At 34.6% G+C, this 12,511-nt stretch overlaps 1 protein-coding gene across 3 annotated transcripts in view; it reads left to right on the forward strand.

Moving 5' to 3' along the window:
* LOC105326614 (ubiquitin carboxyl-terminal hydrolase 34) overlaps nucleotides 1–12,511 on the forward strand; it is a 48,595-nt gene that overhangs the window by 18,429 nt on the left and 17,655 nt on the right. For 2 of the 3 annotated variants that reach the window (XM_066088531.1, XM_066088533.1), the window contains exons 34-54: nucleotides 238–411; nucleotides 736–812; nucleotides 1,110–1,153; nucleotides 1,780–1,904; nucleotides 2,236–2,394; nucleotides 2,616–2,732; nucleotides 2,944–3,123; nucleotides 3,348–3,531; nucleotides 3,784–4,013; nucleotides 4,345–4,491; nucleotides 4,718–4,774; nucleotides 5,166–5,243; nucleotides 5,540–5,634; nucleotides 6,815–6,984; nucleotides 7,314–7,476; nucleotides 7,723–7,801; nucleotides 7,952–8,005; nucleotides 8,330–8,458; nucleotides 8,621–8,685; nucleotides 8,916–9,045; nucleotides 9,402–9,467. In XM_066088531.1, coding sequence (XP_065944603.1) covers nucleotides 238–411; nucleotides 736–812; nucleotides 1,110–1,153; nucleotides 1,780–1,904; nucleotides 2,236–2,394; nucleotides 2,616–2,732; nucleotides 2,944–3,123; nucleotides 3,348–3,531; nucleotides 3,784–4,013; nucleotides 4,345–4,491; nucleotides 4,718–4,774; nucleotides 5,166–5,243; nucleotides 5,540–5,634; nucleotides 6,815–6,984; nucleotides 7,314–7,476; nucleotides 7,723–7,801; nucleotides 7,952–8,005; nucleotides 8,330–8,458; nucleotides 8,621–8,685; nucleotides 8,916–9,045; nucleotides 9,402–9,467 — 2,523 coding nt within the window. The remainder of the gene's footprint in view (nucleotides 1–237; nucleotides 412–735; nucleotides 813–1,109; nucleotides 1,154–1,779; nucleotides 1,905–2,235; nucleotides 2,395–2,615; nucleotides 2,733–2,943; nucleotides 3,124–3,347; nucleotides 3,532–3,783; nucleotides 4,014–4,344; nucleotides 4,492–4,717; nucleotides 4,775–5,165; nucleotides 5,244–5,539; nucleotides 5,635–6,814; nucleotides 6,985–7,313; nucleotides 7,477–7,722; nucleotides 7,802–7,951; nucleotides 8,006–8,329; nucleotides 8,459–8,620; nucleotides 8,686–8,915; nucleotides 9,046–9,401; nucleotides 9,468–12,511) is intronic. The other variant, XM_066088532.1, reaches the window with a different exon arrangement.

Genomic DNA, 12,511 nt, shown 5'->3' on the forward strand with positions numbered 1-12,511 from the left:
ATAAGCATGCAATTAATAAAACATGCACAGTTCATGTACTTATTTGAAACCTCTTGATACTTGCAATTGCAATTCCTATTCCTGGTTCGTATAAGGCTGAGATTGTTTTCAAATCTGAAAAGATTTTCTACTGAATATCTTAGTTTTTTAATGAAAGAAATACTACATTTTTTTCTTTATGTTATATTTTAGTTGTGTAAATGATCACCTTGTAATTAGTTATATGTTTCACTTTAGTGGAATCAGGAATGCCTGGCCTACTTGCTGCGATTAATCAGCCAGTTCTCTGTGGAGCTGTCTGATGCAGAAGCCGGCCATGATGATGTGTTTGAGTCGTATGAGAGCCCCAGGAAGAAGATGAAGAGACATAAAGGAGGAAGTGAGAGAATAATCATACCCAGGCTTAATCAGGTACTTACTGGAAGATATGTGTACATTTGTTAAACTCCTTTACTTGCATCCCATTTACTGGATGTGCAAGGCACATGCTGGAAGATTTCTTTAATGTCAAATGTCTATTTACATTGAATGTTATTCTTAACCTACTTATTCATGTATTATGATTTTTGCTTCACTGTACAAGTTGCTAATGTTGTTACTGAAGATACCAGGAACATGTTTTGATTCTTGGCATCCTAATTTGCCTCTCATATTGGTCTTAGATATTTTCTAATCCTTTATTTGGTAATTGATATATCTATCATAAACTATATGTGTGTTGATTTTCTTTCACAGTCCACTCTTGCCATGCTGAACATGGACTCAGTCCTGAAGATCTTGATGCAGATTCTGTATGATGCTGCAGTGCCAAGGTAAAAGACGGAACTCAGTGGTCTTATTCATTGCAGTGTGGTATTAATGTGAATATCATTATGTTCCATGCTTTTAGTTATGCCAATTCATGACGCAAATGTCTATATAGTGCAATAAATTATCCACATATATTAATTCATGCTTCTTAACTCTTGTGTATGAAAGATTTAGTAATAATTGTTATTTTCTAATACATTACAGTGCAATTAATGATCCACATGTACATGTATTAATTCATGCTTCTTGACTCTTGTGTATAAAAGGTATATTAATTGTTATTTTTGGATACATTACAGTGACTCCAATCAGGTCCACACAGGAACGTGGGGCAGAGCTGAAGGTGAGGTGCTGTCTGGTCAAATTATAGGTGTCACACGATTAACTGTACTTCTTTACAAATAGGTCCCTCGTGTCTGGTCAAATCATGCAAAACTTCCTGTAAATAGCTCCCCTAAGTCAATTAGACAATATATAGGTGAAAACAGTGACAAGAAGGAAATAATGATAATAAAGATGACTGAAACAAAAAATTGTGGAAATAAAAAGAAATTTTGACTTCACAGTGCATACATATACATGCAAGTTGTCAATAAAGTTATGTTCTTCTAAATTAAAAAAATATTGGAAATAGTCAGAATGGGTTCTCTCCGGGTACTCTGGCTTATTCCCACACCAATGACCCCCTCGCGCTAACATCCGTGCCAACGACAGATTTTAATATAAGTTGAAGAATTTGCTTATCAATCGATGTAAAATAAAGAAAGTTCAGTTCAAAATACAATAAAGTGTATATTGTCTCCCCATACAGACTACCGGTATGCAAGTTAACATGTTCAATATAAGAAAAACTTCAAATGATTCAACTAAGGGGAAATATTAAATAGAACTTTGCTTTTCGTTTATACAGATAAATATCTATGATAATTTTCTGTGGTATATAATTCCATTTCTGTCCTTTTCTTTCAGTGGTGCATTATTCGCTGTCTTTCCTGGTGTCTTGGGCCTACTCCTGTGATGAGGTCAAACAAGCCCTCTGTACATCCTCAAACTTTGTGAACTGGTTGAAGAGGCTAACTCTCCAGGCCCCTGAGGTCAGTCAAGTGACCATTTTCTCAACATGTTTACACAAGTTTACACACAGTCAACCTGATTATGATTGGTGTGAATAAAATGAATTTAAAAATAAAAAAAGGAAAGAAATTATTTAGTGATGCTTATTGCAAACTCTAAGATTCTTAAGTCTGAATAGAAGTCTGGAATGATTTTCCTTCTGAAGTTTTTTATTTAGAAAAACAAAATCAATATTCATGTACATTTCGTGTAATAATATTTTCATGCATTATGGATGAATTATTTATTAGTTTGCTCTTAAAAATTTTTGTAAATAAACATTATTGTTTCATTGTTATTTGTAAATTTCAGCCGTTTGTGAGACGAGAAGCATGTATGGGTCTGTATCGTCTATGTCTTGGAAAAACGGCAGATGGAAAAACTGGATACACCCTGCTGTTGCCAACCTTAGCCAGCTTGCTTAGCTTCCTTGAGGATGCATTGTCCATAAAACCAGTGAAGAATCTTGAGGTTAGCAAATTAACAAATGAAATTTTTTCAGTGATAACTGGAATGTCAAACTGCTTTTAAATTCTATAAATAAGGCAGTCTGTCATCTTTGATTAAGATTTTTGAAAAATGAATGCTATTTCAATCAATTTAAACTTATAAGTAGATGGTTTAATGTTTTCAATTTGTTAAAATTCAGATCTGTTGTTTAAGTATAGAGAGAGACAAATAATGTGTTTTAGGTTGAGGGTTTAAAAGAGAAAGAGAAGGAACCCCCAGGCCCAGGTTGTAGAGACTATTTCTGGCTGGTGTGTCGCTTTGTGGACAGTATATCCAAGGAGGACGCCAAGTCAGATTCTGTAAGTACGAGAAGTATTTGTTCATGTATATACACTACATGTCCATGTATATCTATATGCCTCTTAAATTGTCTCCAGTTTGAATTTTAAGAGCTGTCTTAATTTTACAGGACTATTTTGTTTTTGTTTTATCTTTTTTTATTGTTTTGTTTTTTTTTAACATAAAAATACTAAAAATATTTATATCTTTCTTGATATACATGTATTCTAGCAGGACAGCATTGTCAACCTGAATCAGCTGGCCAAACAGATATCACAGCACGTGTTGGACCGCCCATTCTATGAGACGCGGCATGGGTTTGAGGAGGACGATGGCTTGATTGGGGTGTTGAACCTGTGTACTGCCGTAATCAAGCACAAACCACCATTCAAATCCTCACCTGAAGGCCAGGTAAATGACTGTCTCTAATTCAACATGAAGTAATTATTTCAAATGGAGGTGTTTTCTATTTCAGTTTTTTTTCATTATTTGTTCACGTAAATATTTGATTATGTTGCCCATTTTACATTATATATGCACATTGAAGTTTAATGACACAACGTGTTGAGTTATGAATGCTTATTCAAAAGTAAATACAAGTTAAATTTAACATCTGTTTTTGTACCTTTTTATAGAAATTCTTGGATGAAGTGTTTTGGCTCTTGTTTGCCCTGCCTTCGCCGACCAAGCGATATCTGCCAAAATGTAAAAGTCAGACTGCTCGGTCCTCTGCCTACGATCTCCTAGTGGAGTTTGTTAAAGGTTCCGTGGAAAACTACCTGTTTCTGCATCAGAGGATGCTTCAACAGCACACAAAGGGTAGGCCATTCATCTCCATCTTCTTAAATGGACTCAAGATTTTTGCAAATTTTCCAGAAAGGGTTATAGCTAAGTTAAGCAGTATGACCACATAGAAAGAACAAAATGTTATAGTATTTTCTCAGCATTTTTTTGAGTTTTTGTAAATGTATATCAACCAACTACGTGTTATAATGAATCTGCATGTTCGTGTACATGTGATATTTTCCTTTGACAACAGTGCATTTACTACTACATACTTTGATTAAACAGATTCCCATGCTGCCTACCTGTGGGACTACTGGCCCCATGATGATGGGCGGTCCAAATGTGGCTACGTGGGGTTGACTAACCTGGGTGCCACCTGTTACATGGCTACCTGTATGCAGCACCTGTACATGATCCCCCAGGCCAGGCAGTCCGTGCTACAGGCCAAGTGTTCCAACTCCAACCGCTACAAGGGCACGCTGATGGAGCTCCAGAAGATGTTTGCCTATCTACAGGTCAATTCATGACACTTGTTTGTTTGATGTTAAGAGTCTTTTTTAGGATATTTTTGTTCTATCGACTTATTACCAGGGATGATAAAGAGTGTTTCAAAAGTTTTTACCTTTGTATAGTGTTATAGTGATCTTGGAAGAGTATGGAATTTTTCTGATGTCTACAGTTAACATACAATGTAAAGATTAAAAAAAACCCATTTAACATGCATCCTGTTTGGTACAATTTGTTTGCATTACAAGTTTATTTTAATGTCATAACAATGACATACATGTAACTGTAAGTGGCTATGTTAAAGCAGCTTTTGACAGTGTTTGACATATATTTTTACAGGAAAGTGAGAGAAAGGCTTACAACCCCCGCAGTTTCTGTAAGACCTACACCATGGACAAGCAGCCATTGAACACAGGAGAACAGAAGGACATGACCGAGTTCTTTACCGACCTTATCAGTAAACTGGAGGAGATGTCTCCAGACATGGTAGGAGGGGGGTTCTGATCCAAACTAATGAATCCCCATTTTTATAAAAAGAGTCATGCTATTACAAACTATTAACTTCAATGGTTTTAGAATGCATGGCAATTATTCATATATGTACATGTAGATGTATAAGTGTGAGAACTAAGATAACGATGAAAGATTAAGTCAATGTGTGTAAGCATTAGATTGGAACAAGAGTGTATTTTTGCCACTGATTATGTTTCAGCATACCCTGGTGAAGAATTTGTTTGGTGGTGTTTTAACCAACAATGTTGTATCCTTGGTGAGTTATTTTAATATTCAACTGAAATTCAATCTGTCTATTTAGACAAAAAATAGTGTTTTGAATACTCAAGATCTGTACTTTTATACCCATGATCAGTCATTTCTGATGTACAGTAGCGATTATTTTACTGATTCTAAAGATCTTTCTGTCATAAATTTTACTTTAATAAATGCTAAAATTATGATTGGGTTTTAAGTACTTAACGTATATCCCTTTTTTTTTTTGCATGTCAAAGAATTTGTGAAACAGGAGAAAATGTGTATATCAGTTTTTATTTGCATCAGTCATTTTTTGCGACTTAAAAAGTTTCTAATTGGATATTTTTGTGATCATGGAAAAATTACCAGATATGTATGTACGTTATTATGCTTCTTGTTTTGATATACAGGACTGCCCACATGTTAGTAGAACTCTGGAGGAATTCTACACTGTCCGATGTCAGGTCACAGACATGAAGAATCTCTATGTAAGTTTTCTGGATCCACATTTACATGTATATTCATATTAGATTTCCTAGTTTTAGTATGCACTTCATCTCACATTGAAAATTCTAAAGGGGACTGAAGAAGAAAATTACAAATCATATTATAAATTCCACACTCACTCTCTGTGATTGTGTCCTATTTGTTCTTTTTTTTTTTAAGAATCAGTTATTTTAACAAAGCATGTGATCATACATTTATGTATATTCTTCAGACTGGTGGGAAAGTATTTATTTAATCCACACTACTACATGTATATACATGCCATTTTGTTATACAGGAATCGCTTGATGAGGTGACAGTAAAAGACATGCTGGAAGGAGACAATATGTATACATGTTCAAAGTGCCAAAAGAAAGTCCGAGCGGAAAAGAGGTGAGTTATATTTGCAGTGGTTTTTGGTGTCTGTAATACTGTATATAACAAAGTGGCATCAAAAGTCTGGTATTTTGAATGATGGATATAATAAAAACAATTTGATGATACCTCTTTTTGGTCTTATGATATCTTCAAGGCGGTGGTTCTACATGCATTTGGGTTACCCAAAACTATTTGATGGAAATGTTACTTTATCACTAAAAACTCTTTCATTTGTCATCTAAGTTTAGATATGACATGTGATTTAACAATTAGCAACTACAAGGAACTAATGAGCATGTAAATGACCATATTTTTTCATCTGTTGTTATAGCTGCAATAATGTAGCCCTCTCCGATTTTTTATATCTGATGTTTACTGGAGAGGGCTACAATTCCACAGGATCTCCGTAATGGTGCAAAATTAAGTTTTTAATGCGGCTGACTTCGGTCTGAAAAGATCGATTTTATATTTGTCTTCCTTGAGATAAAATGATTTTTTAATTCAGGTTAAACAAATTAATCGTATATAAATCAAAACCAGATAAAACACATCAGCATGTTTACCAGTCGTCTTTTTCAGCAGCCATGACAGTTCTCGCGTGATTTTATGGCATGTACGCTTGGAGTTTTGATGGGCTTGATAACGTGAATGTCAGTGTAAATAATTGATCTTACCTCGTTATAACACTAAAACATCATTTAAGGAAATGGTATATAATGGAAAATTCATATTTACCGCGTTAATTATGTTTATAATAGGGGAATTCCTATATTCAGTTCAAGATCCGCTCCTGAATTCTCATTGGATGTCCCAAAATAAAACCGGTCAAGGTCAGTAGACATGGCGGACAAATTCAACTTTCGTTGTTGACATACACGAAAAGTAACCGATATATGGACTATACTTGATATTTTTGGATTAATTTATGCCATAGACATCTACAACGTTTGAGTTCAGGTAAGAAATGCAAATGTTATTGTCATTTATAAACGATTTGAGACGAAATCGTTGCGGGAGTGAATCACTCCCGCACTTGCACCATTACTGAGATCCTATGGAGTTGTAGCCCTCTCCCAAAAAAAAAAAAAAAAAAAAAATCGGGAGAGGGCTACATTATTGCAGCTACTGTTGTTAGATAAAAACTTGAAGAACTACACACCAGTATATTTAATTTGCTGATCACTGTGTATTTCAGGGCCTGTTTCAAGAAACTTCCCCGGATCCTCTGTTTCAACACCATGCGCTACACATTTAACATGGTGACCATGATGAAGGAGAAAGTAAACACTCACTTTTCTTTCCCTCTCTGCCTGGACATGTCCCAGTACATGGAGAAAAACCTGATGGGACCAGATAAACTAAGAGGTAAGACACCAATACCATGTACTGAGCTTTAACTTGCTAATTTGATTAAGAGATTCAATCATAAGACACAGTAAATACATGAACCTTATTTTACATGAAATTAAATTTCCCGAAATGCATTGTTTGTATCAAATTATAATTGTGAGAATATTAATTTGCAGGTGTCAAATTTTTGTAATAATTTCATATACATGTAGTTCACTACATTCAGAAAGAAATAATTAGATTTTAAAATTTGCTCCAGTGCTTCTTGCAACAATTCATTCTATTTGATTAGGAATCAACAGTCTAGTCATGTATGATCTTATTTCTGACTTTGTACACCGTAGATGATGATGAGGATGATAAGTTTCTGGTACAGAGTGAGGAGGATGATATATACGAGTACGAGCTGATCGGAGTGACCGTACACACAGGAACAGCTGACGGCGGCCATTACTACAGCTTTATACGGGACAAGCTGCACAAGTCGGAGAGTGGGCAGGATAAATGGTAAGAGATTTCTACTGTCTCTCTATAGTCCATACAGCTGCCATAAAGTTGATTTAGTATTAGTTGCAACATTTGGTGTACTGTTTGCCTGAATGAGATATAGTAATGTTTGACTTGGAAGATACATGTACATGTGTACACATTTATATTCATATTATGGAGAGTAAATGCCATGTAAACAATTACATGTAAGTTTTAAGAGTTGGCTGACAAGTTGATGTAATGTGACTCTCCTGATTTTTACAGGTATCTCTTTAATGATGCTGAAGTAAAACCATTTGATCCGAGTCAGATTGCATCCGAGTGTTTTGGTGGGGAAGTCACTGTAAGTTTTATTGGAAAAAGATTTTTTTCACCAAAAAAACTTGTCACGACATCGTTATTTGATCTAAGAGCCATGCCAATAAGTTGCTTTGATATGTTTATACTATGTTTTACTGCATGTCATTTAATCTATTTAATCGTGTATTTTCAGAGTAAAACATATGACTCTGTCACAGACAAATTCATGGACTTCTCATTTGAAAAGGTACTTAGAAAGTGATAGCATTATCAATTCCATTCAAGTCTTTTTCATGCATTCCTTTGTGAAAATTTTATTAAGAGCTTTCACTTCTGATCAATGATTGTTATTCTGTAGACAAACAGTGCATACATGTTATTCTACAAGAGGAAGCCAATAAATTCTAATCAATGATTCTTATTCTGTAGACAAACAGTGCATACATGTTATTCTACAAGAGGAAGCCAATAAATTCTAATCAATGATTCTTATTCTGTAGACAAACAGTGCATACATGTTATTCTACGAGAGGAAGCCAATAAATTCTGATCAATGATTCTTATTCTGTAGACAAACAGTGCATACATGTTATTCTACGAGAGGAAGCCGATAAGTAGTAGGACAGAGGAAGAGCTACGAATCATAGATCAGGATCCACCACCCAAGTTTAACTTTGAGTTGACGAAAGAACTTGGGGAGGTATGAACTGCTAATTATTGATGGAAAAATCATTGGGAAATTATATTTAAGCAAATCTTAAGAATTCAAGGTAATGAGGTTAAAGTTTGCAACACAAGTTTTCATGTAATCAGACATATACATGTATACGCTCATGTGTACACATATGCATTTCTTTTTCAGTGGATATGGCAAGATAACACTCAATTTTTACAGGACAACAACATCTTTGAGCATACCTATTTTGGGTGAGATATTTTGCTGACTGTTTGACCCAAATTACTTGAAATTTTTCAGATGAATGTTCATGTATGGTACACCTATGTTTTTGAGTAGTTTTGATTTATGCCCTATGTTTTTTAAATGTTACGGTTTATGCCAAAATTGGTCTTACTTACAAGTTTACTTGTTTTACAAATAAATGCATGCATGTTATAATGACCATGCTCATGTATTTACAAGATGAGTGACTTTGTAGGTTCATGTGGCAAATCTGTGGATACATTCCTACCACTTTACCAAAGGACCCCGATACCCAGGTCTCCCTGAAAGCTGCACAACTCAGTACTTCCTTTGTGTTGGAAACTTTAATTCATTCTAAAGAAAAGGTAACAAAACTTTTTTCTCTAAGTCAGGTTGAGATATATTACCTGGTACATTCAGCTTTATAAGTGTTCAGTGCTTAAATTGCTGTAGCAGTGCAGTATAAAACTGTTACAGATACACAGTCATAATAAGTTCCCTCTCTCAGCAAACTTAGGTTCATCCTCCCTTAACTTTATGTGTACATAACATTTGTATAAACTTAATTATAATGATTGACATTTTTAACGAATCTAAGTTGTTTGTCCCTTGCACTTTGCCTTGAATGTATTTTGCTGTACTTGATCATTAATAATTCAAAATGTTGATCTTGTGTTTTGTAAAGCATCATGCAGAATAAAGATCTTTGTTTCTTGATTAGCCCACCATGCTCCAATGGATTGAACTTCTGACAAAACAGTTCAACTCATGTCCCGCTGCTTGTGAGGTATGATCATCAGTCTTTTTTTTTAGCTCACCGAGACGAAGTCAAGGAGAGCTTATGCTATACCCTCGGCGTCGGCGGTGGCGTCGGCGTCGGCGTCGGCGTCGGCGTCCGGACCTGGTTAAAGTTTTTGTTGCAGGTCCTGTATCTAAGCTATTACTTGTCCTATCTTCACCAAACTTGCATGGATGATGCATCTGGACCTACTTATGGACTTGAAAGACTTGGATGCTGAATCTGGGTCCTAAATTTCAGATGCTGGAGGAGGGTAAGGTTGTTGGACCAGGTTAAAGTTTTTGTTGCAGGTGCCCTTTGATAGCAGTATCTTAGTTACTGCTGGTCTGTACTTCACCAAACTTGCATGGATGGTGTGCCTTATGATACTGATGCACCAGACAGGCTTGAGTGCTGAATCTGAGCTATAGGTTTCGGATGCTGGAGGAGGTTAAGGTTTTTGGAGCAGGTTAAAGTTTTTGTTGCGGGTGCCCATTGATAGCAATATCTAAGTAACTACTGGTCCTAACTTCACCAGACTTGTATGGATGATGCGTCTTATGATAATGATGCACCTGACAAGCTTGAATGCTGAATCTGAGCAATAGGTTTCGGATGCTGGAAGAGGTTAAGGTTTTTAGAGCTGGTTAAAGTTTTTGTTGCAGGTGCCCTCTGATGATTATATCTTAGTTACTACTGGTCCTAACTTCACCAAACTTGTATGGATGGTGCGTCTTATGATACTGATGCACCTGACAAGCTTGAATGCTGAATCTGAGCAATAGGTTTCGGATGCTGGAGGAGGTTAAGGTTTTAAGAGCTGGTTAGATAAAGTTTTTGAAACAGGTGCCCTCTGATGATGATATCTTAGTTATTACTTGTCCTTACTTCACCAGACTTCCATGGATGGTGTGTCTTATGATACTGATGCACCTGACAGGCTTGAATGCATAGTCTGGTTTCGGATGCTGGATAAAGTTAAGTTTTTAGGAACAGGTCACATGTTTAATAGATGATAGTACTATTTCAAACTTGCATAGTTGATTTAACTGTAATATGAATGAATCGCAGAGGTAGCTTCAGATGCAGAGCTTGATCTCCATTATCAAGGATGCTAAAAAATAAATCTTAGTTATTACTGGTCCTATCTTCACCAAACTTGAATGGATGGTGTGTCTTATGATACAGATGCACCTGACAGGCATGGATGCTGAATCTGAGCCATAGGTTGCGGATGCTGGAGGAAGTTAAGGTTTTACTTGCTAGTGCCCTCTGATGATGATATCTTAGTTATTACTGGTCCAAACTTCACCAAAATTGCATGGATGATGCGTCTTATGATACAAATGCACCTGATGGGCTTGAATGCTGAATCTGAGCCATAGGTTTCGGATGCTGGATGAGGTTTAGTTTTTTGGAACAGGTCACATGTTTTGTAGATGATAGCTTGCATAGTTGATTTAACTTTATTATAAATTAAATGCAGAGGTTGCTTCAGAAGCAGAGCCTGATCTCCATTATCAAGGATGCTAAAGAAATCTCCTACCTCACTCAAACCAGCTCGATAGATAGATGTGTTTGTTGATAAATGATATAACATGATTCCTATGATAAAGGATTGTATGATATGAAACAATATTGTTTGATACGATACAATATGATATCATATGTTATATTATAAAAAGTCATACGATACGATATGATATTGTATCAATTTTTTTTATATTTTATGATATGCTTATGTATCATGATATTGTTATGTATAGTATTGTATATTATGATACAATATTGTATAATATTATATTGTATTTTTAATTTATTATTTTATCACATGATGCAATAATTACATAAGATATCGAAAATATTATATTGTATCCTATGATACAATATTGTATATTCTATAATATTGTATCATACAATATTGTATAATATGATATTGGTTTCAGTAATGTAGAATTATATCACATGAAATTGTATTATATGATATTGTGATATTATATAATATTGTATCATACGATATTGTATGATATGATATTGGTTTATATGATATATTATCATATCACATGAAATTGTATTATATGATATTGTAATATATTTTATTGTGTCATATGATGCAATATGTATAATATAATAATGTATTTTATAATATTTTACCATATCACATAATATTGTATCATTTGATAAGATACAATGTTGGAATCAAATTATATTGTATTATATGATATAATATCATATAATGTATCAAATATGTTTCAGTGTCATTCAATACAATATCATTCTATATTATACAATATAATATCATGTTTCAGTGTTATGATGTATTATGTAATATGATATTGTAATATGATACTATATTGTATTATATTTTATGATATTGTATTATGTGATCAAATACAATAAGGTATAACACAATACTATTACTTATTTGGTTAGTTACTGACTCACTACGGAAATATATTGGGTTGATCAATCTCATAGATGGTGAGGCGAAGCCGAGCCGTCTATGAGATTGATCAACCCAATATATTTCCGTAGTGAGTCAGTAACTAACCTAATAAGTGTTTTGTTTTCCCGAGGACTATTAAGCGACATATTTATTCACAAATAGCGATGATCATGGCACAGCCATGTACAAGATACCTAACATCTCGTCCAATTTAACTCTTTTAAACTCTTCAAAATGTTCAATCTCACCTTTCAAATACTCTTTAAAAATCTTTGCTTCACCCATGTTTACCTACAATGTTTTGTTGCTATTCTTTTTAAATGTTTTCTCCCTTTTCTCTGCAGAGATTTGAGCAAATTTCGACGCTGCCATTTTGTTCTGCTCTAGACAAAACAATGTGACGTCAATATTCTAAGGGCAACTACTCTAATTTTAAAGAATTTCAAAGGGCAACTACTCCAAATACTTAAAGAACTTACGGCATGCGGTTTATGTATTAAATACTATGAAATGTCGAAATGAGTAAGCGAAGCGTTGACCAATGACGGCCATATTGCCTAATATTAATTCTCACAGAACAAATATAGAGATATATGAGGCAATCACG

Source organism: Magallana gigas, chromosome 6 (genome assembly GCF_963853765.1).
Source record: "Magallana gigas chromosome 6, xbMagGiga1.1, whole genome shotgun sequence".
Classification (NCBI taxonomy): domain Eukaryota; kingdom Metazoa; phylum Mollusca; class Bivalvia; order Ostreida; family Ostreidae; genus Magallana; species Magallana gigas.